Source organism: Colius striatus, chromosome 14 (assembly GCF_028858725.1).
Source record: "Colius striatus isolate bColStr4 chromosome 14, bColStr4.1.hap1, whole genome shotgun sequence".
NCBI classification, from domain to species: Eukaryota; Metazoa; Chordata; class Aves; order Coliiformes; family Coliidae; genus Colius; species Colius striatus.
Window position 1 is genome coordinate 4318002 of NC_084772.1, and position 24211 is coordinate 4342212.

The window sequence follows — 24211 nt, forward strand, 5'->3', positions numbered from 1 at the left end:
TATGATGGCAAATTAAGGAGAGAACACAAGCCTTTGATTAAGACCACCAGCACCACCAACAGCTAAATACTAATACTACACACTACTAGATCACATCTTAAGAAAAAACACAGAAAGCCATATTTGGATGCCTGTTATTGCAAGTCATATACATGTGGACATTTATTAGAACTTCTGAATTCAAAAGAAGAAAACAGCTCAAAATGCCTTAATTCAACAAGTTCATAGCTATCAGGCTCCAGTTCCTTAGTTGAAAGGCACAATTGTTATATCTAGGACCAGGAAAGGATAATTAATTCTATTATGTATTTCTTGAGGGTAACATGTTGTAGAAATTACAAAAGGTTATTTGCATGCTTAGGGTTATAATTTCTCTCTGAAAAAAACCCAAACAACCTTTTTCTTGTTATATGATGGGCACAAATAAAGGTTGCAAGACATGCATAAAACTCATTTGATGAAATCATGTCTACTTGGCTACTAACATTTTCCTCTATTAATTTTTCTTTAATTTTTTTTTTAATTAACTACATAGTTCCAGTATGAATCCACCTGCATATGGATGATGTATTACCAGCACCATCTCTTACCAGCACATCGTAGACTTCTTAAAAACAAACACCAAGTAATAAAAACAATGACAAAATGGTTTTGAAATATGTTTGTTTTTTCTTTAATTATTTGGGATAACACTTTCAATGTTCTTTAAAATCAAGTTGCTAATTTATCCTGTCTGAAAGGCACCATAGGGACAGAGAGTGGTAAAGAGTAAACACCTCATTGGCATTTTTTCACAACTGGGGAATTTATTTGTCTCTTAGAGAATCCAAATGAAATGTGATCAGCAAGATACAAATAGGGGCTAATCTGTATCTGCATGAAACCTCTAATTTCCAGGCTATCTTGGCACCTTAGGCACATTCATGTCACAAGTTTCTTCAATAAAGTTAGCTTTTTTATGGGAAGGCTCAGTAAGATCTTTTGCATGGTCTCTGTTATTCAAGCGCTCCTGGTCTTCCCTCTTGCGTTTGTTAATCAGGTGATTTTCTCCCTCACACAGCTTTCCCTCTGGGACACCCAGTGTTCTGAGACAGACGATAGCTGCAGCCTGTTCTGCTAGTTTCTTTGACTTGTCCCTGAAGAGCAAGCAGATAGAGCACAGGTAAAAGTAGAAGCTGAAGTCCCTCCGCTGCCAAGAGACAATCAACCGCCTGCCTCTGATGCAACATCATGAAACAAACAGCATTTGTTGTCATGTCACAGCAGAAGAACAAAACAGGTCAGTTCCAAAAACTGAGTCTTGCTAGGAGTCAATTTTGATGCATCACTCCTGATATAAGATTCCCAGAAAATCTATCAGGTCTTCTGTCTCAAGCATTCCTCACGTCAAAGGCACGAAGGCAACACGTGCTTGGCCCAAGTGGTTGCAATCCTCAGAAAGTTAACTTTTACAAATAGAATCACTAAACAAAACTGAGTTTTGAAGGATCACTTTTCTTGAAAGACACTCAGGCCCAAATATAATCTGTGACAGGCATACAAGTCGATAAATGCTGCCAAAAACAGGAACTGTTCCATAACAATAAAAATCCCCTCAAGATGATTTTTCAAGGAAATCTCAAGAAGGACTGCAGATTATATCTTTGTGACACTCAGTATTGGAAAACACTTTCTTCTCAAAGTTTCGTATCAGCTGCACTTAACTTCCTTAGGACTCTGGGCAGGAATGCTGTAAACACCAGTAATTGTTGTGTGCATTTGTCCTCTTTAAAACATTCAATGCTGAGCTCTGGCTTTCTAGTTAAATCAGTATAAACTTAGGTGTAAATGCCCAAAGTTAACTCCAGTATTAATAGATGCTCATATAAAATACTGTCATGAAACTTTAGAGCAGTCCTGGATGTAGCTGTTGATTAACTGTGATCTCCAAGAAGCCACTAAACTGTCCTCTGCTTCGCTGTATATAGACATTTAATCCTGAGTTGTTATTGAAAATGGATCTGCTGTAGTGGCTGAAGACACTATCTCCTCACCTGCTTAGTTTCTGAACCCTTCAGACACAATTGAACCAGAACACCACCTATTCGGTTCCTTCTAGTCCTTCTAGGACTAATGTATTCAGTGAGCGAATATTTGTAATGGTTTGCTTGATGATGCTAAAGCTTACTTCCTCTTGTCATATTCAACTTGTATCTTTTCTCCCCCCCAGAGGTAGCTTTAGAAGGCAGCTTGTTGAATTTTATCAAAGTCAGCTGGAATAATCTGGAGCACCCTTTCATTGCAAGTTTTAAGCAATATGTCAGAAACAATTACAATACAGCTGCAAAAAATATTAAGGATATCTTACCACAGAGTTGATCTGTATTTTTGCTCAGCTACTGTTACTACTGAACAGAATAATCTATCCAGTGGTCTTTGAACCTGGAGAAAGAAAAAGAATTAAAAGGGAGTGTGAAAAAAGAGTCATGTCATTTACTGATCAAAAAACATTGTCAAGGTTCCTTGCTATTCTTCTCTTTACACCACCTTTAAAATTCCCATAGTTCACACCACAAATTTAACCTATTTACAGATGAAAACGTAAGAAGAAATTGTCCAAACTGAAAATATTTTTGCTTTACAAAGAAAAAAAATCCCACAAGACTACACCAAATATTTTCTTCATCTACACATGCAGCCCAGTTTCTACCTATAACAGTGTACAACAACAAAATGTTTTGAATCCAAATTTGTTACTTCACAGAAGAAAGTCAATCATGCACTCCTATGCAATGACCTGTAGTGACAGCAACCTCTCACACATGAATGAAAACCATCCTGAAAGCCTGACTTTAAATTTTTTATTTTCTAATAAAATAAGCTGCTATTTTCATAGATACCATTATTACCATTTCTGAAGCTGCTTACTCAAGAGCTATGCCAGACTGGGAAGCAGACTTTCTCACTACCTAAAATAACCAATTTCATAGACAAAGCAAAGGAATAGGTTGGAAAGGGTTTCTTCAATGACTCACAGTTTCATAAACAGGCTGAGGATGCTTTTCTTTCCTACACCATTCCAGAAGATACATTTTTGGTGTAATCTGTGGTGGATATTCTCGCCTAGACAGAAAAATTTGTGGTCAACAACTGTGCAGAGTTCCATTTTAAAACAGACAGAGCTGCTTATGGTATTGCTTCTACCAGTGATTCTTTGTGGTTTAATTTCATATCTCAATTTATAAGAGAAATGTTGCTTCCTTATTAGATTATTAAAATGTCTGATATAACATCTAAAATGAAATCTAAACTTTCATATTCATTCTTCCCAAACATTCATATCCTATAGAAATACAATCAGAGAGAAGATACTAGGAAGGGGATTCTAATAAAATATATCACACAGAATAGAGACATAGCTTGGCACTACTTTTTATAATCTAAAATGAAACACTAGCTGTTAAGCTGTTAACAGTTTAAACAGAAGCTGTTTCTGTTACAAAACAGTAGAGTTATCAAATTAAAAAAGGTAGGAAAGGTAGGCATTGATTCAGTTACTAACACAGAATTACAGTCCTTTGTGCTTGGCAGAAAAAAGAACTACTTGTAAACTCACTGTAGGCAGGTAATATAGCCTGTAAATACATAAGCATTAGGATTGGATTTGAGGAGCATTTTATATCACACTGTTCTTGAGCCGTTTGATAGACTTACTAGCAAACAGCAAAAATGGGTATAACACAAAAAGTAACAGCAATTCAACAGGTTTCAGAGACTATAACCAAAGATTATTTAAAATAATATTCTACATAACTCCAAGAATTAGTTATTCAAGGAGTAATTTATGAGTGGAACACATTTAGAAGGCTGGAGATGAGAACATATATTATCTGCATATATATTATTTTAAATTAGGACTTTCTCCATAAAAACTATTGTGTGGCAGTTAAATTTTACTGAAAAGAACTGAACTCTGCACCTTTGAATATTCACATTCTTCTACATGCAGATGTTTGGGGTTTTTAAAAATCATTCATGACTTTTAATAAGTTAACTGAGAGAATTAAGCAGTCTCAGGAAGCTGGGAACTGAAGAGCATCTTACAACATTCAAATAGCACAGGATGGGTGATGATGCTAGCAATTATGCAATGATGTACACAGATTCCTTCATAAAAATTCACTCAGTAAGCACAATTATGCAGATTGTTATTTTCCAAGAGCTGTAAGGCACTGTCAGATTCACAGCTTTCACTCCCAGATGCAAGACAGTGAAAACCTGAATTTGCATGCTTACTTGTCAAACCTAACAGCCATTTTTATTACATCTGGATCCTCCATTTGATCATCTTCTTCTCTCGCCTCAGTTTCTGAAGATGTTTTCTTTGCTTCAAAAATAGCTGTTGTTTCTTCATAGAAGTCAGCCATTTCAAAGACTTCACTAATCAAACACAATTCCTTCATATTAAACATCAGCTTATACATTTCTGAGTCACATTATGACAGATAAAAGTAAGTACAGAAAGAAATCAATTGTATTAAATAGAGTATGTATGCACAGTGAATCACGTGAAATTGTGGCCATATTCTGCATGGTGACATTATATTGTGTGTCACACACAGTCATAGAATCTTAAGGGTTGGAAGAGACCTCGAAAGATCATCCAGTCCAACTCTCCTGCCAGAGCAAGATCACCTAGAGCAGGTCACACAGGAACTCATCCAAGTGGATTTTGATTGTCCTTTAATTCTTATTAGATATTGTTGATCTACAAGTAGAAAAAAAAGAGTCTCATTTCTGGTACTATATATTCAACCTGCACCTTGGAAGTCCAGGCAGAATTAATCAGGAACACACGTAATGCAATGTTCAGTTTATTAGCTCAACTAATAACTTGCAGGTGGATGAAATAGCAAAGAATCTTTCTGAGTGACTCCTCAGGCAACTCCTCAGCTCACCATGAGGGAAAAGTAGGAGAAGTAGGAAAAAGATTCCTCTTCCAATTTTAGTACTTAATCATACTAGCTCTTTTATATGGAAAACACAAACTCACTTCATAGTATTGTCATGTAATAATCACAAACAGCAGCGTTCACTGAGAGCCAAAACTCATGAATTGCAATAAACTGGCAAAATGATTGCAGGCATTTACACTTCCTTTGAGCATGAACAGAATGCTGATTAGGGTTTGCTAGAGAAAAGTAACTCCCTTTGCAAAATATGTCAAGCTTTCAACACTGTTATCTTATGTGTATGAAAATGGACAGAAAACAGTTTCATGCTGGGGTTTTTTGTAAATAAAACCAAGATTCTCTTCCCCTCCATTCCATCAGAAGGATAACTACAGCACACACCACAGATATGACATCTGATTTGTTCGGTCTGAGATGGGTCCAAACTTGAATTCCCCTCCATTCTGTGTAAATTCTTTAATCACAAGTCTACTTTATGGTTTCTCTCAAACTTTTGCCTCTTCCTTTCTGTCTCATTTGAGAAATTTCATCCAGACTGTTTCAGATGTCCAGGATGAATCCTCAAAAAGGTTGTCATCATTCATTAGGATATTTCAGATGTGAAAAGCAGCACAAAAGAAATACCTTTAAGTACCATGTAGGTGACCTCCATCCATTGTTTTGAGTTCATCTCTGAGTGTTCATTTGAAATAGATAGCTTGTCATAAATATTCCAGAAACATTAAAAAAAAAGTCACACTCAAAAGCAACAGTTACATAAATATATCTGGAAGAAGACAAGTTCCACACTATTAATCTCCAGACTAACAGCAGAGAATGCTGAAATTTTTCTTAATCAGTCAATGCAAGTATTGGATAAATGCTTGTCACTCAGAAAAGCACCACTCAAATGACTATGTAGAATATCCAGACAGATTTAGGGTTCAAGCTTTAACACTGGAGCATGGAAGAAACCTGGAAAAGTTTACACTGTTATTCTACATCTCATTGACTGGATTTTTTTGTAGTTTGGTTTATTTTTAGGTTTGTTTGCAACTTCTTCTGAAGATATGAAATGTCAGGCAGTGCCACAGAAAGAGAAGCGGTTTGCAAGGTTGTCAGAGAGCACAATTCCTATTTCTGAAGTGCATGCTTACCAGATCTCCTGTGTGGACTGTGCAGCATGCAGCTTCTTACCCTGGGTAGTTTCCAATTGTTCTCTTAACATTTGACACAAACAGTATTTTGTGTTGGTATAGTGATTGTCATATCTCACTGCCTGGAGGAAAAAGACAAGGAATATAAAAACATATCAAACAAATTTCTTTTATAGAATGCTTATGTCTCTTGATGAAATTCAAAATTGTTTCTGCAAGGCAAACCACAATCCACAGTTTCTTCAATAAGATATTCAAGACTACTCATGAAAGTGAATATAGTCTGATTATTCTGGCATGCTTTCATGAACACAAGTCCAGCTTATCAATATACTTATGAAGATTGAGTTGGCCAGTTTACATAACTGACTAGCAACACAGTGATATTTTAATAACTACCTAGCTAATGGCAGTTCAAATTACAGAATCCTAGCATCACAGAATGTTAGGGTTTGGAAGGGACTTCTAGAGATCATCTGGTCCAACCCTGCTGCTAAACATACATACTTTGAATTGAAGACATTGTCAAAGCCACAGATTTATGGTTAATTTCTTATTATGTCATTAAAAATGTACTTTAATAATAGATAAAACTTTATATAATAGATGCCTCAGCTAATGGAGCTATAGTACTACAATACAGCATTACTTTATTTATAAATAATTTCCTTTGCTTCCCTGTTGTTAATAATTATTTACAGTATTTGTGAAAAGCAATTAATTTCTAAAGATTAATCTAGCAGCTACTGAGTAATTTATATTCCTTCAGCTCCTATTTGCACAACTCTTAACACCAAGAGAGTTGGCCTATATATAATTACCTTTTCAAATTCCTAGGCATTTTAAAATACCCTTGTTACAAGACTCTTAAATGCTCCCAGGAAACCAGAGCTAAAAAGCATGGTACATAAGAAAACAATAATCAGGAAAAACTGCTTTCTGAACACAGATTTCTGAACATTTTTTTCTGAGCAAAATAAAACAGAGGATGCAGTGACTGATTTGCAAGACTTATGCCATACACAGTATGTTAAAATAACCCCAGAGTCTAAGCCATTGAAATTAGGAGTTAAGATACTGTAGTAAGATTTGGATTAACAATTATAAACAATGTTAACTACAAATAAGGTCTCCAAATGACATACATATTTGATGTAATCTTGCATGACTTCCTTCAAGGGGAAAAGACCTTCTTTTCTGAAGATAGATGGGTTCCACATGGCAGCACGAGCTATCATCACTGATGAGGCAGCTGTTGCTTTCTGGAAGGTGTCAATGTCTGTATATTCTTTGATGAAGTCATGAGATCCTCCACTAAAAATTAACATCACTGTTATAATCGTGAAAGTTTTATTACTTGTACATTAACACAGTCTTGTATTATCAATGGGATATTACATTATTAACGGTGGCAGAGTCTATTTAGGATCTCTCAAATAAAAAACAACAAACGAGTCTGAGTCTATATTATATTTTTCACTATCTGCATACTGCTCTTAAAAATTGAGGGGTTTTTAACAACAAAACAATATAGTTTGCAAACTGTGTGCTTTCACACAGTTGTTAATGGATAAGGCTCACAAATAATCACTCCCATCTTCTTTGAAAAATACCTTGGAATTGCCAGTTCTGTAACCTTCAACTGCATGCTAATTGTGTTGGCACACGTGATACCAAAAACACATCAAGTATGGACAGCATTAGTTTCATTTTCACTACGGCACTGCCATACAGAAAGTAAGTATGACATGTACTTCTGGATCAGTTACAGAGCACATTAAAGAAGGTTGCACTGCTTCTATGGTACTGCCTCTGACTTCAGGACAGCAAATGAAACATGTTAGCAAGCAAAAAGAACACTTAAACCACCTTTTTGTTCTCAAAGTTTCCCTTAAATGTAAAATAAAAGGTGGGCTTTTGAACCACAAATTAAGAGTAGGATCTTTATCCCTTCAAAAAGTAGAAACACTGTCAAATTCAAAAGAGAAACTACAGAATGATAAATCACATTAAAACCAGACATTTCTTTTGTGAAGACAGAACAAGCAAGTTTCCTGCACTAATGAAATATTATTCCATAAACATAGTACCATTCTAGAAATCACAATATCAGTTCAAATTTTCTTGCTTGTTTTTAGCACCATCTTACTTTCTTTTAATCCTTTATTTACGTTTCCTAACCAAGCTTGAGGTACAAGTGGTTGCAATTCTCAAAATACCAGCCAAATATGTTACAGCAGGAACGAAGTATCATCCATCAAATGTATTTAATAAGCAGGATTCCAAGTTGCATATTGACATTTCTTTAGAGAGGGAAAAGTTTCAATAAGTGGACTTAAACTCCTTTTTGTAGATAGCATTAAAAAAGAAAGGATTGTGAAGTTAGTTCAGCATGTTGGGACACTTGCAAACAAGTTACAAGCTAATTACACAAATTACAAGCAAGTTATCAATAAGAAAAGTCCGATATTTTCACATTTTAATTGCACACTTCTGTATCATAGGAAGTACTCATACAGTACTGACACTTCTGTGACATGCATAAACTCCAAGAAAAATTCTTAGCCTCATCCTTTAAACTAGGCAAACAAAAGCTCCATGGCAATGCACAATGTAAAATTTGCTTGTTTTTTTAATTCCATATTGTCTAAAAAACTATTCTGAAAACTAGAAAGGGAGGGAACAACTGAAACGGGGATTAACAAAGATTATCAGCACAGAACATTTCCTTTGTCCAACAGAGTAACAGGTCTTCTAACAGCAAAAACTGTGACATTCAATACATTTTCTATGTAGAAATGTGAACAGAAAAACAGTTCTCAAATTCCTGATCCAAGTATATGATTTGCAGAGATGCAGCTTTCCATAAAAACTCAAGATCAATGAAGACAGAACTTCATTCAGGGACAGTGCTCCTCTGCCAGAAGGTATTCTACTGCCACTGACAAAACAGTGTAACATCCACAGATGTTGGTCAGAAAGATCAGATACAATTCAGAACAGCTTGATACTTCATCTCTGCTTCCAAAATTGCTTTTATAACTTCCCTGGTAATAGCTACACTTTTACTAAGACTGAGTTCCTTGTTTTGCTATAACAGAGTTACTGAGGGTTCTGTCAATAAAGACAGATTCAGTGGGATTGTGTCCATATGTCTGGAGATGAAGGAGGTCTTAGGGAAAATGTGAGGCCATGGAATATGACACTGCTTTTGGGCAGTGGGACAGGTGATCTCAAGCGTGTAAGTGTTCAAGATACACAGTGGCAGGGTTATAACCAGTCACTGCATAGGGCTTAAAAGCATAGAGAATTCAACTGCTGGGTGCAATCAGAAACAATTTGCACAGGACAGATTGTGACACAAAACAGTAATATTTTTTGAAGAAACACACAGAATTTCTAAACTGAAGCCCGAGGCCTGGTGATATTTCATAAGGTCAAGTGTTGTCACTGCTACTTCTATTCAGATTTGATCTTTGGTAACAGGTAACACTGTTCACCCTACACAAAAGATCTTTTTCCTGCACTTGCAAAACTTAAGTTAGGTATCTAGCATTAAAGAGCTAATGAATCCAACTTACTTTGCTATGACTGGAATAGAGACTGCTTCAGATATGGCTTTGATCACATCACAGTGGACAGGGTGCTGAGGCCTCTCCTCCTTCTTCCTTTCCAACAAACAAAAAGACACAAGACCAAAGATTTCCTACGGAATTTGTTGATATTTGAATCATTGCAGACCTGACTTCAGGATTACTGGAACACCTATTTCCACTTATTTACTGTATGTATTAGATGTAATTTTCCTTTCTATCAAGTATCTTTTAAAACATTGTTACTGTAATTCACAGAATCAGAGCTGAAATGACTCACAATTGCACGTCCAGCATCATTTTTTAGATACAAAGTATGTAAGCTAATTTCAGTTTTACTTGGTCTTTGACATAAAAAAATAGCAATTCAGTTCCCTAATTATTGATCTGCTTTTCTGCAACATTGATAACAGCTGAAATCAGAATCACATACGTGTGAGGTATTCCATAGTCATATCTTACTGTGCTGCATCCACCAGCAAACTAAAAATCTAATTCTCTCTTAACCAAAATGAATTTACCTTCCATGGACTGCAATGGCAGCAATACCAGTTTTTTCTATTCTCTTTACCAGATTCACTGTATCCTCAACCTGAGGGATAAGAGAGAATGACACGATTTTAGTTCTAAGAAAAAGGAATGAGTATCATGTGATCATTCCAACAGATGCTGTAAGTCTTTTATCAAGAGGGATATGATTCTTATATTTCAAAAGTAACTTTCAACGTGGATAACCATCTAATATATATTTCGATTAAAGAACTACATAGTAAGGCAAACATAAGAAACCACCTTCAATTCTTCCTTGAAACTATGAATTGCAAACTTTCACAAACCAGGTCACACAATGCTCTGCAGGAGAATATTATCCAGCAGGTTTTTAGATTGGCATTTGAAAATGATAAAAAACACTTGATTAGCAATTCCTCTCTAACAACTACTCCATAAATTGTAATTAAAATGCATCTTAATCAGAGGATGCCTTCTGAAATCAATGTAACATGCAATCACACATCTCTAAATATTCTTCTCAGATGTGTCTTAAAAAAGTTATGCAGCACTGAGGAAACGGGGAATGAAAATAAGCCAAATTTGCTCTTCAAAAGCTGGAGAATGATCTGTGGCTCATCATAAAAATAACACATTCAGTCTTCGAAAAATGCAACATCTACCAGCTGGCATGGACACAGAGACAGACGCTCACCTGCTGTTCTGATGGATGACATGTAACACAAAAGCAGCTTGAAACAAAAAGGAAGATGCTCTAGGACAGTTGTAGAAAATAAAAGGACGGTTGCCAGTTCTTTGACTTAATACTTCAGTCCTTCAGAATCAAAATTATCTTAGGCATGGTTACTGATTCTTCCACTCTGGCTTCATTTATTCATTTACTCATTTGAAGTGCATTTGTAAATGACTCTCCTATGACTTTTGAACAGTGGGTTGCTCAGTTACAGTTCATTCATCTACAGCAATATTTATCCAGGTCATATGCAATCACAGTATGTAGGCAGGTAATTAAACATACAAAGGCAAAATAATTAGCCATTAAAAAAAAGAAGATAAACATCTGGAATTTAAAAATATGTAGGGAATCCAACTGAAACGAAAAGAAATGGAGTAAAGAAGCTACATCAGCTGTAAAAAAGAAAACAGAGCCTATGTGTTTTCACTGCATTCTTAACAGTTAAATTCTAGAAAAATAGTGACAAAGCAAAATGTAACAGCTTCAGCAATCTAACAGTCTTACCACAATCTCTTTGAATGACATATATTCTAACATTTTAAAGATCACAGAACCAACCAACAACTGAACACTTCAGCACAGTGACTTATGTTCTTACCGAGGGTAAAATGCGGATTTTGCAGGTTACTGGTTTACAAATTCCTTTAACAAGGGTTGTCAGTATCTGAAAAAAGAAAAGACAAAAAAGTGATCACAACAGTGATATTAATTAAGCTCTCCTTTCTCCCTTAAAAAGAAATTAGAACAATGTAACACTAGTTATTGCTTCTCTGTAAAGAATCTTGCATGCTAGACAGACAAGTCTTCTGTAATTTGGTATATCAATTGATCTAACAGATACACAAACCTACCTCTAGTTTAAGCCATTTTTATTTCCACCTCTTTTTCAATTTTAACTGGATTTTTACAGAACAATTAACTGCTGCTGGAGTTTCAACACTGCTTTTAAGATGTTTTTATTTCAAATGTTTCATAAAATATCACCATACATGCTATTCTGGGTTCACTTCCCTGTATAAAATGAACCCAACTGCAAGGTAAATGCTACTATGAAATTTGAGCTTTGTTATTAGGTTTCCAATACCGAAATGAGCTGTTACAACTAGCACTCACAAGTTCTTACACTTAGAACATCTGGCAAGTTATTAGAGTCATGTTGCACTCTCTACTCACATTTTCCTCAGTAGTGTTCTCTCAAATGAAACTCTGAGATGCAACAAAATGATCTAAAAAACTCCCTCTTCTTAGTATTTTTACTCTGGGGGAGGAGGGGAGGTGTGCATATAAATTAAACTGACATAATTTTCCAAACATGATCACTACAATATATTTTTACAACAGCATCACCTATTTAAACTCTTGCTTGGCTAACAGCGTGGCTCTTGACACCGAGACACATTTGGCAAAAGGCCAACACTCCCTCATGGTTATAACTTTGATGACATGTCCTTCTAATGGCACATTCTCAGAGAATTAAATAAATGATGCACAACAACCTGTCTTCATGTCTGAGCTTACAAAGAACAGTAAGTAAACAACAGATTAGCTTGTTGAAACTGTAGAAGTCCTACTAGCCTACAAAACTGAATGGTGTTATCACAGTAAGAGGAAGGACTTAGAAGACTGACTCAACATACACTTTAGACAGATCAGAAAAAGAGTCATGCAGATGAGTGAAGAGAGTTTGGTCTCTTAAGAGACTGACCTACATCAAAGAACAGAAGTTTATAAACTGAAAAGGAAGAGGTACTAATTTTGTAGTCCAGACAATGACAAGGAAAACCAGATCAGGATTATTTATCCATAACCTCAATCAGTATTCAAAACTAACTATTCCACTCTAGCTTTTACAAATTTGTCTTCTATGCATTCATTCCTGCTTCCAGTAGAGCGTGGCACCTAACACTTTCCAAGGCAGTTCAAAGTCCACAAGGTGATACTCACAGACTCTATTTTGTCAGGATCAGACAGCAGTGCTGCTCCCATACCTCCCTGGGAAAACAGACAGAAACTGTTACAAACTAGGTGAACAAATTTTGCCTAATAGCAAAAATACAATGTTGTATTATGACAAACAAAACGAAAAGACAGTAAAATCTAAAATTCAGGAGCATTAGTGAAACATTTCCTAGAACTGTATCAGAATAATTAAGCAGTAATTCAGGGCACCAACTTGCTCCCATTACTTTATGGAGCAGACAGGATTTCAAAAAGCCATTTTTAGCAACTGTAATCATCTGGTCTCTACTCATTAAGTGACAGCTGAACGGATTTATTGTCTTACCATTACACACCACATTTGAGAGGTGTTGGTTTCAGTAGTTTCTGTCTACATACTACATTTAGGAAAAATGCCAGATCAGTGTGAGAAGTCACACTGATTATTGTCAGATCCAGACTGAAACACTATGAATTGCTAAAGTGGAGGTGTCCAACGTTCTTAAACACTCCATGTGCTCCAAAGGAAAGGCAATCTTTGTGATGGAAAAACATCAGTCCTCTCTTATATATACTCTATGTACAGTTATTAGGGCCCTTTGGTTCTTCTGTTCCAAAACTCTATGACATAGTCTGTCCTTTTATTTCTTTAAGGTGATATAATCTAAGATTAAACCCTTTTAGATTAAATGATTTGAAAGATTTGTTCCATTAATGGAAAATAAATACATTTAGACAAAGTATAAATGTCTGTACAATGTCATGGCATCATGGAACATACAGGCATGTTCAGTGGTATCAGCTTTGGCCTTTAGTGTTCACTAAGTGGTCAATGTTTACTTGCTCAGATGACAAACTATGATTTCTATTTTTATTAAAAGTAAGTAGAACATATTTCACTCATCCAACAAATCAGTGACCTTGGGGAAAAAAACCCAACAAACCAATTTATCCCATCTTACAGAATTTACCTTTAAATGCAACATACAACATAGCCTGTCAGAATTCCAAACAGCTTCAGTTTTAACTTTGTACAATAATACAATCTAAAAATCTCAATTAGTATTGAATATCTCAATTGAATTTAGAGTTTTTCTCAATATTCAATGGTAGTCTTCACAAAAAATACAATCATCACTTCCTCAGCAGCACAAATCCACACTCTGAGCTTGCAAACATCATACACACTTAGCCACGTAAGGATATGATATTCTTAATTACATGACCAAACCTATTCTGAGACTCATTGCCAATAGACTATGTTATTTTACTGTATTAGACCTAAGACATCTTCAAGAAACTTGTTTGTGGCAAAAAAATCCCAAAAATTTACCTGCATGAAAATTTTACTGCTTAAATTTGTTCAATCCAGAAAACTGCCTGCACTGCCCACTCCACACCTCTAAGAAACACAAGGCTTATTCAGAGGTAATCAAAAGCCACTTGCCTTGGTAGAATATTCTTTTGGGCATCCCATGTTGATGTCAATCCCAGCTACATCACTCTCTCTGAAAGAGAATAAACAATTATAATATTTTTCAACATATTAAAACAAGAATCTGGAAATAGACATCTTTACAGGAAACTTGTTCAATCATCATTAAGGCTTAAATGAGAATTCCACATTAAGTTTTTATTTGAATTTCTGGATTTTTAGCTTCTCATTTATGTAAATTACATATTTATTTTAACAGCAGTTTGCAGATCCATCTGTCCACAGTTTTCAATGACCAGTGTTGGGCAGAACCTTCACATAATCCTAAAAAAACCTATCTGAGTATATATGTAAGTATATCCACCACTAAATTCACCACTGTCACCAAAGCAAATCCTATCAAAACTTCCACCTATTTAAAATGGAGGATTAAAAACACCTTTTAAATAGGTTTGAGGATATTTTTCATTTCTGCACAAAGCTTTTCTGGGGGCTTCAAACCACAAACAGTAGGAGACATTTTCAGGCACATTGGTTTTCCTTTCAGCTGTGCAACACACAGGGAGGTCTCATATTGGAGTGACCACAGACACATGTAATGCACTAGCAAAAAGCCATCAATCCCGGCACAGAACTTACATAGCTGTTGGTTTGAGCAAGGTGCTGAGGGACAGGGGTTAGTGATGGTCTTGGGACAGGACGGGGAGGACTTAATGATCTTCAAGGTCTTTTCCAACCAAAATGATTGTATGATTCTAAACAGAAGCTGCAGTTACACCATTATGTCACTGGCCTTTAGCCATGCCACACTTTTCTGTGCAGCTTCTGTAAAATTGGTCCTATTGGGACCTTTCTCAGGCCTCTCATTCATCAAAACCTGTTTTTTACAATAATTCTGATGTAGAAAAAAATCCCAAACAAACCCGTGGTGGGAAGGGCATGAAAGAAGGTGACAACTTACACAAGCTTAGCTACTGCCAGGGCCCTTTCAGCATCTGCTGAACCCTGTTGGTAAAAGAAGAAGCTTTATAAATATAAAATATCATCAAATTAATGAAAAGATGTGCTCACTTGCACATGTATAACTGCATTTGCTCCAAACATTTAGCATAAAGTGACAGAGACCCATTCATGGCACAACAGATGGCTAAAACATTTTGCTAAAGCATGTACTAGGGTCTGCTACTGAATGACAAAAAGTAATGCAGAGACACCTGCCCACTCTGTTGACCTTCAGCAGTGTCACATGTTCTTAGCCCATCACCATTAGAAATTTATTTATCATGTTCTTAAGAAGTTCCACTAATGACAATTCTCCAGCCTGTACAGGCAACCCCTTCCAGGGCTGGCATTTCCACTGGAAAAGGTCTTTTCCAGTGTGTACTGCAGTTCATGCTTTTCCTTCCCTCGAACTCCCATCAGCTCTTGTCCTGCACAGTGTGGCCTCAAAGAGCACTTACTGTCTTCTTCTCTCCAGCAGCCTTTAATCCATTTGTGCAATGTTAATGCACAAATTATTCCTCTCTTGTCTACACTAAACAATGCTATTTCTTTCAGTCTTTCCAGGAAGACTGTTTACTGGCCAGTGAAAGACTTAAACATGTTACTAAACATCAGTGTAATTTCTTTTTTATATGTTCAGAAATCCATCAAAAATACCTATTACAAAATCAAGCTGCTGTCAGAGAACACAGAATTCATCTGTCACCTCCTCTGAAAATAGCCACACAGAGGGCTTATAACGCAGCATCTTCCTCAGGTGTGTAACAACAGAGAGCTGCTTTAGACTTCCATTAATGTAACCAGCACTACCATAGCACTCTGTGTTGTTATTAGAAGAGTACTTTCAGTGGGTTTCTTACCATTTGAAAGACAACACGGTGCCTCTCCCTTTCACAAGTTCTGAAAACAACTCTTTCATTAGGTGCAACAAAGTCCACTGTTTCAAGTACCTCTACATGAAATGAGAAACAGAAAAAAACAGACAAAAATTATATACAAATGTAATCATAACAGAAATAATACAGCTATGTAACTTGATATAAATGAAATGCCATCAAATAAGTCTTCCTTGAACACTCTACCTCCTATATGTCCTTGCAGAGCATTTCATGCACATGCCCCAGCCTGTTTCTTGGTCAAGCATCAGCACCCAAACAAGTCTAACGATGAATCAACCAGGATGAATATAACAATACCACTTTTGAGAAGGAGCAGGAAGGGAAAGTAGATTTGTAGCAGTCTTCTGCTCCCCAACAGGGACACTATAACAACTTTTTCCCACATCACCCAGCCAGGGAGGCCTCAAAGATACCTTTTTAAGAACTTGTCTGTGAAAATCCTGTTAGGCCAAATCTAACCCATGAAGTTCAAGTTAATAAAAGAATGATAAACAGTGAGATCTTGGTGTCCCTTGCTTCCTCATGGCAGTAGACTGAAATGTGTGTATATGACAACATCACAAACAGCTACCATTTCTAAAGACTGCTCATTGGAAATTGTTATCTACTGCAGTACAAATGAATTTGTTTCTTGGACAGTATCATACTTGTCTTGAAAAATTGACAGGCTTTGTAACTACTGTTAGTGGTAAAGTTCTGACACATGCTGATGTTCTGGTAAAAAACAAAAAAACAAACAATAAAAAACCCAAACCAAAACAAGAGTTTACAGTATATTCTTTACTGTAACAGCACATGAAGGCAGCAGAGAGGCTGAAGACAGTATGAAGGTACAGAATTGAGCAGGATTATCTGTTAAGCAACTTTTACTATTTGTTTATTTTTACCCACATAAAACAATAAGTTTTAACATTCTAAACAGAGCACAGGAAGTGGAATGTTCTGTTCCAAACACTAGTTTCTTTCTCCTGTTGACAGGAAGAAATTCATTCAGAAATGCTGAAACATTAGGAATATTTCCAACGCTGATCTCATTTTTCTTAATCAAAACACAAAGACTTAATTCCAAGAGCTAAAATTTTAAAGTCCTTCACTTCAGAAGGTTTATAGCTGCACACTCAGTGACTTGACTTCTGTCATAGAGTTCAACAGAAAACTCACTGAATCCTTGTAACAAAATAAGTCAGTGGTGAAGACCTTGTATTAGGGCCCTAAAAAGACTAACAGTCAGTTACTACAGCCTTATCCTTCAAAAACATTTATGGTTTTCTTGAGGGACACTAACTTAACTACTGAAATTCTTTAAGAAGAGAAACTAGAAGTTGGACAAATGTAAGGTAACTCTTCAAAAGCTTATTTTACATCCCAAGACACAGTTTAGAGACATTATCTGTACTGATTCTTCATTGTAATCACTACAAAACTACTTCAGATAAACAATTATCTATTCTCTTAAGTAAAAAAAAGAATGCTTACAGATACTAAGAAAAGAACTGCCATACTTGCCATTTATAATCCTCTTACACTGCAACATCTTTATGTCAATCAGCTCCTGAGAAGAAAGAGTAAAAATATCTGAGTTGAAATGTTTAAGCCACCCAACTCTAAACAGTTTCCCACTTTCTTAAATAACTATCTAGAGGTACTAAATATAGAAAAAGAATGCAAATAAAACCAATAAAAACTACACAATATACTCCACTGAAGTTTTAAAATACATATTGAGTACATGGACATAAAAATATGATGTGTTTACATAGTTCTAGAAGAACCATTTTGTCAAAATACCTATCTAGCAAGCTGGAAACAAAGCAGAGCAGAACACATAAAGTGGAAATGAAAGATAATTTAATGCTATAACAACAGATCACCTCAAGAATCAACGTAGATTTGTACTGGTCAAATATATAGGTGAACAAAACAGCAGTATTAGATTTTAAGGTTTCTTTACCTTAATTCTGAGTTTTAACAGTTCTCTACATTTGTTAAAAAACAAAATGAAGCTGTATGTTGACCTTCAGTGGATTACCCAACACAGTCACTACTATTCTAGAATTTGTGGCTTTCCCTTCAAAGACACACAGAATTTGAATCTACATATGTTGGCTTAACTGTAGATTTACACAATTCAATTTGAGTCCCTTTCTCAGATGTCTCTCACCAACTGAGGTGAGCTTTCAGACACACTGGCTGCCTTTAATTGACAAAGGGCAACAGCTTGAACCAGTATAACTTGTTAGCTGCTGAAATAAATATGCAGCTGTTAATCCAACTGCTATACAAAATATGTAAAAAACCTGACCATGCTATAGTGCTGCTTACTTTAAGAAGTTTCTTCTACTATAGAATCTTTGCTTTTGCAAATAAGACAAGGTTTAAGAGCTGGTGATTTACAGGTAAGGAATAAACACACAATAAATAAGGCTAATTGCAATCTGCATGCATTAGGTAGGGGTTGGAAGGGACCTTTAGAGATCATCTAGTCCAACCCCCCTGCCAAAGCAGGTTCATCTAGATCAGGTCACATAGGAACACATCCAGGGGAGTTTTCAAGATCTCCAGAGAAGGAGCCTCCACACCCTCCCTGGGCAGTCTGTGCCAGGGCTCCCTCACCCACACTGATACCATAAGTCTCAGGAGTAGTGCTTTTAACTTCAGTTGTTCACCAACATCCCTCAACAGGTACCGTTCATGTTAAATTCAGAAATGGCTTTGAGTTCCAAAATGTTGAGGGCATGGGTGGGATAGGATTGGAAAACAAAAAAATAAATGAGCAAATGAAGTTTTACCATACAGAAATGAAGCTACAGAATGTAGTTATACACACTGTTGTGCTGTCAAACAGCTACTGTATAATTGCCTAAAACAACTCTATACTTGTCAGTTCTTAAAAAAACCTACACAGTCTTTTCTAATAAAATCTACTATGAGATAAGTAACTGCAAACACTAATCCCTGATGAAAGCATCTTAACTTTCCTGTCTCTCAGTAGCAATCTAGGAAAATAAGAAATGACAATGTCGACCTCATTTTTCAGGTGAGATGAGGAAAGCTACATCAGAGTTTTGGCTACAGGAATAACTGTAATGCTACAAGTTACATACTGCAACTAGTTAAATAAGTTTGAGGGTCTCTTCCTTTGAGGTACTGTTTCTCTGGAACTGATGTGTGTGAAGGAGGAACTGCTCTAGTTATACAGTTTACAGTACTGGATTAAATAACTTCCCATACCATCCAAGTTCAGCAGTGAGCAACGCAATACCTTCAAGTGTGTGGTTTGTTGTAGTTTTTGGTTGTGTGTCTCACTTTTTTAAAAGAAAAAAAAAACACAATAATTTCTACTTTACTAACTTCCTCTAATTTCCTATAAAATGACCCTGACAAATCTGTGGTTAGTGAAATCCAGCAGCTGCTCAGTAACTTTACTGTTAAGTGTAAGATAGCCTAGAAAAGCAAAAAGGCTGTCTGAAACCTGACTCACAGTGTTTAAGACTTCTAGATTTCGGAACTCTATGCTTGTGATTTCTGTATACCTGGCCTATAGTTAGCCTCCTAGAGAATGAAAAGACACATATATTCTCACTTAATCCCATGTAAAGCAGAGAGGCCTTAAGCCACACCAATTTTTCTCTCTCTATTTTTCTAATGAAAAAGATATAAAAGGAAAAGACCTACAATCAACAACATCTATTTGTACTTTTCTTAATAACACCATGAAATAAGAAAGCCTGATCTGCTCATCCTTCATACCTCACAGTACACGATGTCAGCACCATAGTCCAGCGCAAGGAGACGCATTGGTAATGTTCCCACTCGCACCATCGGTGCCAGGATCTTCTTTCCTCTGAAACACAGGGGCGTGCTCACCGTCATCCCTGTTGCGGCACTACCTGAAACCAGAAAATCGATGAGGAGAGCCACGGGATACAGTTTCCTCTTTGTAAACGCACAGGACTTTGTTTTGGCGCGAAGAGGCGGCGCGTGTGGCCCTGTCACACCGCCACGGCTCCCTCAGCAGCCCGCCCGCTCCGCCGCCGCCCCCTCAGCTTCCGCGGCCCCGGCACCTGAGAACGCTCCGCGGCCCCTGAGGCGCCGGGGAGGCTGCCTGCCGCACGGGCTCCTTCCCTGGGGCCGGGGGATGTCGGGGCGCCTCTGACAGGAGCCCCTCAGAACTCTGTTTGATGCCGCGAGGCGCGGCACGGGGGTCAGCTCTCGGCCCTCAGCTGAAAAGGCGAACGTGAAGGGGCCGCCGCCTCCTCAGGTACCAGCCGGGCGCGCCCCCCCTCCCCTTCCCCTCACAGCACTCACCCTCCTCGCGTGGCTCCGCCGCGGCTCCCGGGAGCGGTGGGGAAAACTGAGGGAAGCCGGGGGAGGTGTCTATTCGTGGCGTCATCGGGCAGCGCCGGCGCCGCCACGCGAGAGGCCGGCATGGCGCTGAGCCGCTGCGGGATGGCGGCCGTCCTGCCGCTCGTGCCCCGGCGGTTGACGGCCACGGCGGCGGCGGGCGCGCAGCCCCCCGGCAGCGTGGTGCGCGTCCCCTGGGCCCTGAGGCTGCGCTTGCAGCGGGGCGCGCAGCGCCGGCGGCGCGGGAAAGAGGCGGCGGCGGTGCCGCGGGGCACGAAGCTGCTGCTGAGGAGCCGGCGGCCAGAGCTGAGCCAGCCCCGCTGGCAGACGGTGGGGCGCTGGGAGCAGCCGCAGCTGGTGTCGGCGGGCTGGAAGCACAGGAAGGCCTACGGGGACTACTTCCAGCTGGAGCCCTCGCAGGAGGCGGCTCCCGCTCTGCAGGCGGCGTCGCCTGAGGCGGAGAAGCGCCCGTCCTTCGCCGAGATGGGGCTGCAGCCGCCGCTGCTGGTCGGCTTGGAGGGCCTCTCCATCGACCGCCCCACGGCCGTGCAGCGCCTCGCCATCCCCGCGCTGCGCCGCGGCCGCAGCGCCCTCTGCGCCGCCGAGACCGGCAGCGGCAAGACGCTGGCCTACCTGCTGCCGCTGCTGGACAGGCTGCTGGCCCGCCCCGAGGAGCCGGCGGTGGAGGCGGCGGGGCCGGCGTCGCCCCGCGGGCTGGTGGTGCTGCCGTCGCGGGAGCTGGCGGCGCAGGTGGGGGCGGTGGCGGTGGCGCTGGGGCGCCCGGCGGGGCTGCAGGTGCGCGGGCTGACGGGCGGCGGCGCCGCGGGCGGGCTGCGGAGGCAGCTGCGGGCGCCGCCGCCCGGCCCCGCCGTGCTGCTGGGTACCCCCGGGGCGCTGCGGGAGGCGCTGCGGCGGCGCTTCCTGGCTCTGGAGCGGCTGCGCTGGATAGTGCTGGACGAGGCGGACGCCCTTATGGACGACGAGTCCTTCATGAAGCCGCTGGAGGAGATCCTGGCACACGCGCCTCTGGCTGCTGGCGCCCCGGGACCGGCTGGCCCCGGTGAGGCGAGGACCCAGGTGGTGGTGGTCGGAGCCACTTTCCCTGTGGGCCTGAGTCAGACACTGGGGAAGTTCACTGATGTGGGCCACTTTGTCACCCTTGGCACCCAGAGCCTTCACCACCTGCCACCCCATGTCCAGCAGAAGTTTATGCGCCTCAAAGGCCAGGACAAGCTGCCCGAACTGCTGCATCTACTCAAGGAGCACCCAGCATCTGGTGGGGCTGTTCTCATCTTCTGCAAGAACGCCAGCACTGTCAACTGGCTGGGCTATATCTTAGATGACCACAAAATCAAGCACCTGAGGTTGCAGGGACAGATGTCAGCAGCTGCAAGAGCTAGCATCTTTGTTTCTTTCCAGAAGGGTGACGTGTCTGTCCTTGTCTGCACTGATCTTGCCTCGCGGGGGCTGGACACCAGCAGTGTGCAGCTAGTGGTCAACTATGACTTCCCAGGCACCCTGCAGGACTACCTGCACCGGGCAGGGCGAGTTGGACGAGTTGGAAGCAAGGTACCTGGAGCTGTGGTTAGTTTTGTCACCCATCGGTGGGATGTGGACCTGGTACGGAAAATAGAGACTGCAGCCCGGAAAAGGACAGGTCTCCCAGGCATGGACTCCTCTATCAACAGGCCTCCACCTAAAGGAGGTTGAGTCAAGTTGCCTTGTAGTAGCAGTAGTAAGTGGCCTAGTAGAGACTAAGCTTGAAGTCGTTAAGGTAATGGGCATCTGTGTGGGCTAGACTGAAAGAGCAGGGATCGAGTTTTAGTACCGAGTGGTCCGGTTGACTTTGTGTACAGTTCTGAAAGCTGCAATAGTCATTTCCACAGGCATCCCACAGCTTTCCAAAAGGACTGTAGTAAGTGAGTAACAAATAACCTTTAGAGGAGACTGAAGAGTGATATAATCTGTTGATTTTGTTTAATTTTGTTGAGACTTTTAAACTCAAATCAGAGTGAAGGTTTGCCTGTATGTTGTGCAGCTCTCATGCCTTTCATTATTCCCACTGCCACCAGCTAAACATAAACATTCATTATTAAACCTAAAAATGTACTTTTCCAACTTTGATATAACTTCAACCAGCTATAGAAAGACTAAAGGACAAATTATATTTGATTTTCTTGTGATATAGCAATTCGGAGAATTCTAGACCAAATACAATACCTCTAAAGTTTGATGGGAATGAGAAGGCACAGTGAAGCTTGGGGGCTTTTTCAAGGTCTCAATTTGTCATTTTATGGTTAGCTTTCACTGAGAAAGAGAACCTTCCTGCTTCAAGTTCTGTTACCTTTTTTAAAGTGCCATTAGATGTTTTCTGCACACTGTAGTGACATGTCTGAGCAAAATGTAAAAATAATAAAGACCCTAACCCACAAAAATGCGTCCTGTTAAAGGAAAGAGTTGACTCACAGGTTCTAATGACTTACAGTTAATGGAATGAGTAGAAGGTTTCTTTTGAATATTGTGCCATTATTCTTTTCCACTTTAAACCAAAAGGATTGAACTGAGGCTGAAGTTTAGTATCTAGCTGCTATTTTGTATCTATGGTAAATAATCACACTAAAAACAGCATTTTAGTTCTGATTTCTGTTGCAGTGATTTGTCACAGCTTTTTCATTTAGTAGTGGTCTTTCCCTTTCTATCCTGTTTAGCTTGTGCTGGAATATAGTAAGTCAAAACAGCTGTTAATGGAAGGGATCACAGCGTAGTATCTAAATCATTGGTTTCAGAGGAAATAAGGCCCTGGAGCTACTCTTCATGTACTGAGAGTAAAAGCTAAACAAACAGAAAACTTGCACAGTCACTTCAGGGCAAGGCTATATAACCGTATCTTAGAAATGGTACACCTATAATCTGTTCCATTGCCTGGTGAAAGGCTCTTAGGGGAACTTAGAAGCTGTGGTAAATTTAATAAAATGGAAAGCTTTCAACTTCCTAGAAATAGAAGAGTGATCCACTTGGAGACTGGGAACCTTCATGTTTTGGACTCATTCGTTTCATGAACTACTTGCTTCTCATCTGTAGTTCATTTAACTGCAAATGGGGCCACTTTTGTGTCCACAAGTAGGAGCTTACTGTTTGGATATAGGAGTAGGGTAAATCCTTACCTACTATTTGAATATAGGAGTAGGGTAAATCTGGAAACAATCTAGTATTGTAATTTACAGAAGATCCTATTTCCATTTGTTAAAATGCATCTCATGTTGTTTCAGGTCCTCTGAACTGCTGGGAAATAGCTTCCTTTAACTGTAGACACAAAGATTAATTTAAATGAGGTAAATTGTATTCAAGAACCTCCAAGTAAGAAATTTTAATATTTGCTTGCCTGCATTGCATAAGCAATTTCAGGCTGACCCCATCTCAGGTGTCATACAGTTAGAATCTGATCTTTCTCAAACCTGTATATATAAATACCAAGTTACTACCTGCTTCATAGAGCCTCTTTCTTTCCTGAGGCAGCTGGTAATGATGATGGTGCTTCTCAGTTCAATGTACAGAATTACTCTTTTAAGTTTCAAAGGAAAATTGTTGCTTGGGATCTCAAGAGGTCCAACGAGTATTTATCTTCTCTTACACAGTTCAGGCTAAAATTCTGTACCTTGCAGATGT

General features: G+C 39.3%; 2 protein-coding genes across 4 annotated transcripts; one reads left to right on the top strand and one right to left on the bottom strand.

Moving 5' to 3' along the window:
- Positions 1 to 665: 665 nt before the first annotated feature.
- DUS2 (dihydrouridine synthase 2) lies at positions 666 to 21301 on the bottom strand. 3 transcript variants are annotated; one of them, XM_062007919.1, is made up of 16 exons: positions 21179 to 21301; positions 19952 to 20091; positions 17708 to 17753; positions 16163 to 16254; positions 15262 to 15305; positions 14313 to 14373; positions 12872 to 12919; positions 11526 to 11591; positions 10203 to 10273; positions 9670 to 9756; positions 7234 to 7402; positions 6089 to 6210; positions 4276 to 4419; positions 3015 to 3102; positions 2348 to 2421; positions 666 to 1136 (listed from the first exon to the last, which is right to left on the bottom strand). In XM_062007919.1, the coding sequence occupies exons 2-16, from the start codon at positions 20072 to 20074 to the stop codon at positions 899 to 901; spliced, it is 1473 nt and encodes a 490-aa protein (XP_061863903.1). In that variant the 5' UTR covers positions 20075 to 20091; positions 21179 to 21301; the 3' UTR covers positions 666 to 898. The 3 variants fall into 3 exon arrangements, with proteins under 3 accessions (XP_061863903.1, XP_061863901.1, XP_061863902.1); XM_062007917.1 differs by lacking the exon at positions 21179 to 21301 and adding an exon at positions 20510 to 20849 and having other exon boundaries at positions 19952 to 20087; XM_062007918.1 differs by lacking the exon at positions 21179 to 21301 and adding an exon at positions 20510 to 20849.
- Positions 20614 to 22980, top strand: DDX28 (DEAD-box helicase 28). Its single transcript, XM_010208237.2, has one exon. It carries the CDS (start codon positions 20630 to 20632, stop codon positions 22253 to 22255), a length of 1626 nt encoding a protein of 541 aa, XP_010206539.2. The 5' UTR covers positions 20614 to 20629; the 3' UTR covers positions 22256 to 22980.
- The last annotated feature ends 1231 nt before the right edge of the window (positions 22981 to 24211 follow it).

Bases quoted from the DNA above. Each gene is read 5' to 3' on its own strand.
- DDX28 (XM_010208237.2), top strand. From the start codon at position 20,630: ATGGCGCTGAGCCGCTGCGGGATGGCGGCCGTCCTGCCGCTCGTGCCC.
- DUS2 (XM_062007917.1), bottom strand. From the start codon at position 20,631: ATGCCGGCCTCTCGCGTGGCGGCGCCGGCGCTGCCCGATGACGCCACG. The intron at 7,403-9,669 runs GTAAGTTGGATT...GTTAATTTTTAG, and splicing joins TCTATTCCAGTCATAGCAAA to TGGAGGATCTCATGACTTCA. The intron at 2,422-3,014 runs GTGAGTCATTGA...TTCTTTCTCCAG, and splicing joins CTCAGCCTGTTTATGAAACT to GTTCAAAGACCACTGGATAG.